The sequence below is a fragment of the Cannabis sativa genome, chromosome 8 (genome assembly GCF_029168945.1).
Source record: "Cannabis sativa cultivar Pink pepper isolate KNU-18-1 chromosome 8, ASM2916894v1, whole genome shotgun sequence".
Classification (NCBI taxonomy): Eukaryota; Viridiplantae; Streptophyta; class Magnoliopsida; order Rosales; family Cannabaceae; genus Cannabis; species Cannabis sativa.
The window spans coordinates 46,798,646-46,801,245 of record NC_083608.1 but is presented as its reverse complement, the minus strand read 5'-3'; the positions used below and the strand labels follow the sequence as shown (position 1 = coordinate 46,801,245).

General features: G+C 33.7%; 1 protein-coding gene across 1 annotated transcript; it reads right to left on the bottom strand.

Moving 5' to 3' along the window:
* Positions 1-288: 288 nt before the first annotated feature.
* LOC115701405 (probable pectate lyase P18) lies at positions 289-2,398 on the bottom strand. The gene is made up of 3 exons (XM_030629191.2): positions 2,091-2,398; positions 1,239-1,979; positions 289-843 (listed from the first exon to the last, which is right to left on the bottom strand). Exons 1-3 carry the CDS (start codon positions 2,204-2,206, stop codon positions 480-482), a joined length of 1,221 nt encoding a protein of 406 aa, XP_030485051.2. The 5' UTR covers positions 2,207-2,398; the 3' UTR covers positions 289-479.
* Between the last annotated feature and the right edge of the window lie 202 nt (positions 2,399-2,600).

Here is a 2,600-nt window from a genome sequence, read left to right as displayed (position 1 = left end):
AATTATTTAATAATTTTGTATTTTTTTTTTTTTTTTGGTGAAGATTATAACTTTCTGCAAAGCATTATACGTACTCTGAGCGCGTATATAGCAATACCCTTATATATATTATAGTAAATATTTTTATTAATATAATTAAAAATAAAATCTAAATTAAAAGACAACACTCCTGCTCTTGCTCTCTCTGCAGTTCACAATTAAAGTTACAAGCTATATAGCTAGCTATATATATATATATATATTACATAACTAGTTGGCATGCAGAGGTTGCAATACTTATAATTTAAATTTAAAACTAAATTTGCTCTCAAAACATCAAAATTTAGAAAACTACTACAAAATAACCAAGATTAATTTAAACTACTGCAAAAGGGCAACAATAAATATGCTTAATTTAGCTATTGTTACACTTGCAGTAATAAGATTCTTCTTTTTTATAATATCATATAAACGCTGATGATGATCGATGTCCATGATCATCAGCAACGGGATCCCTTCCTACAATTGAGGGCTCCAGAAGCAACAGTAATGGAGCCCACAAGGGAAGAAGGCCTAGCACTAAGACTTGAAGCCCTAGCATAGGTTGAGGAGGCTGCACCGGCCCCAGTCTGGCGAAAGAAAGCTCCATTGAGGAAAAGATCGCCTTCAGACCGCCAGTTCCACCGGCTCCACTCGCTCTCTGGGGCATCCTCGTGTTTTGTTACCTCCTTCTTGAACCGCTCGTTCGGTGCCAAGAACCTGTTCCCTTGGCTATTGATAGTTGGGGACGCACTACCACCAATGGCATACATTTCCCAGTGAGTGTAGTCATTGTTCACTACATGGAAATAACCATGTCTACACCTGCAAAAAGTTCAAAACACATCAGCATAATGCTAATTGAAATTAACAAATATTGTAATTTACTAATCTAAATAACAACTAGTTATAATATAATTTTTTTTTTATTAAATGTGACTTTTAGTCAAGATAAAATATTACTTGTGATTAATATAATATTTAGATATAATTTGTCATTAATTGTGATTAAAAATATACTTATTAGTCACAACAAATTGTAATTTTTGTGACTAATAGCTTTAGTCACGGACTTTTTAGTCATAACATAAGAATGATGATTTATAATTAGTTACAATTTTTTTTACTTTTAGTGACAAGTTTTATTGTGACTAAAAGTAAGATTTTTTTTGTAGTGAATATATATAGAAACTTAATTTATAAGCATATATTTTACGTACCTTGGCATTCTTTGGACAAGGCCTTCACCAAAATGATTAAAAGCAACAGTAACCTGCATATTCTTATCACGAGTATAGGAATCACTATGTCCCAAAAGCATAACCTTATCATGATGAGTAAAATAATTATTCGAAATAGTAATAGCAGTTGAACCATGAATAGCATCAATAAGCCCATCTTTACAATTCGAAAGCGAGCAATGATCAACCCAAACATGTTGTGAATCAAATATAGAAACACCATCACCATCCGAAACTCTCCAATACCCAGAATGTTCAGGAGAGTTTCTAATATCACCACTACTCCCAGGTTTACAATCATGGATATGAATCCCATGAATAATCACGTTAGACACGTAATGGATCGTTATGCATGCACCGCCGGCCACGTGGACGCTCGCTCCACGGCCGTCTATCGTCTTGAAAGAGTTCATCACGAGCTCTTTCTCGAGTTTTATCACCATGTCTCTCTTGAATATGATCCACAACGGCTCGTCTTGTATAACCGCATGTCTGAGTGTTCCCGGTCTAGGGTTTACCGGGTCGTCGTTGCCTGAGTCTGTAACCACGTAGATTCTTCCGTTTTTGCCTCCAATGGCGTCTTTACCGAACCCTATTGCGCAGTCGGCTAAGCGTTGGCGATTCTTCTCCCAGTTAGGATCACATCTCCAACAATCATCAATGGGGTTTCCTGTCCCACATGATAAATACCCCAAGTTTCTTCTAGAAGCATTGATACTCCTAATAATAATAAAAATTAATAAATATATATATTATCAACGTGAAACTCTCTAACATTATTATAAAAATAAAATAAGATAATTATGAATGTAATTATTAATAATATATTACCGGTGTACTTCTTGTACAACAAGTTCAGGGTCTTGAATTGAAGCAAGAGATAGTGAAGTAGCTGATATTAGAAAAGATAAGAGAAATAAGATAAGCAAAGTTGAAAGTTTGGCCATTTTTTTTAATTCTTTTAGAATAGAGAATAGAAGAAAAAAAAATAAAAGAGAGAAGTGGGGTGAGGTTGGAGTATAGTGTAATTAATGTGAGAATTATTTATAAGTGAATAAAGCCGAGAGTGATGGCGTGATTATTATTATTTTAAGAAAAGTGGGGCCAAACCCCTTATTATTAGCTGATCGTAATTTTAGGGTTTCAATAGTGTGTGTATATATGTTTTTATGGCTAAATATATTTCTATATATTTATAATAACAGTCTTTGACTTTGGTAGTTTAAAGACCGTTAATTAATCAAGTTTTTATGATCTCCCAAGTCAAAATAGTTGACTATTTCTCATGCTGGCCAGAACCTGTCACTGTTTATAGTAACATTATAATTTAGAATGTATGTA

Coding starts and splice junctions, on each gene's coding strand:
- LOC115701405 (XM_030629191.2), bottom strand. CDS start 2,206: ATGGCCAAACTTTCAACTTTGCTTATCTTATTTCTCTTATCTTTTCTA. Junction 1,980..2,090: donor GTTGTACAAGAAGTACACCG/GTAATATATTAT, acceptor TATTATTATTAG/GAGTATCAATGCTTCTAGAA. Junction 844..1,238: donor CTTGTCCAAAGAATGCCAAG/GTACGTAAAATA, acceptor AACTTTTTGCAG/GTGTAGACATGGTTATTTCC.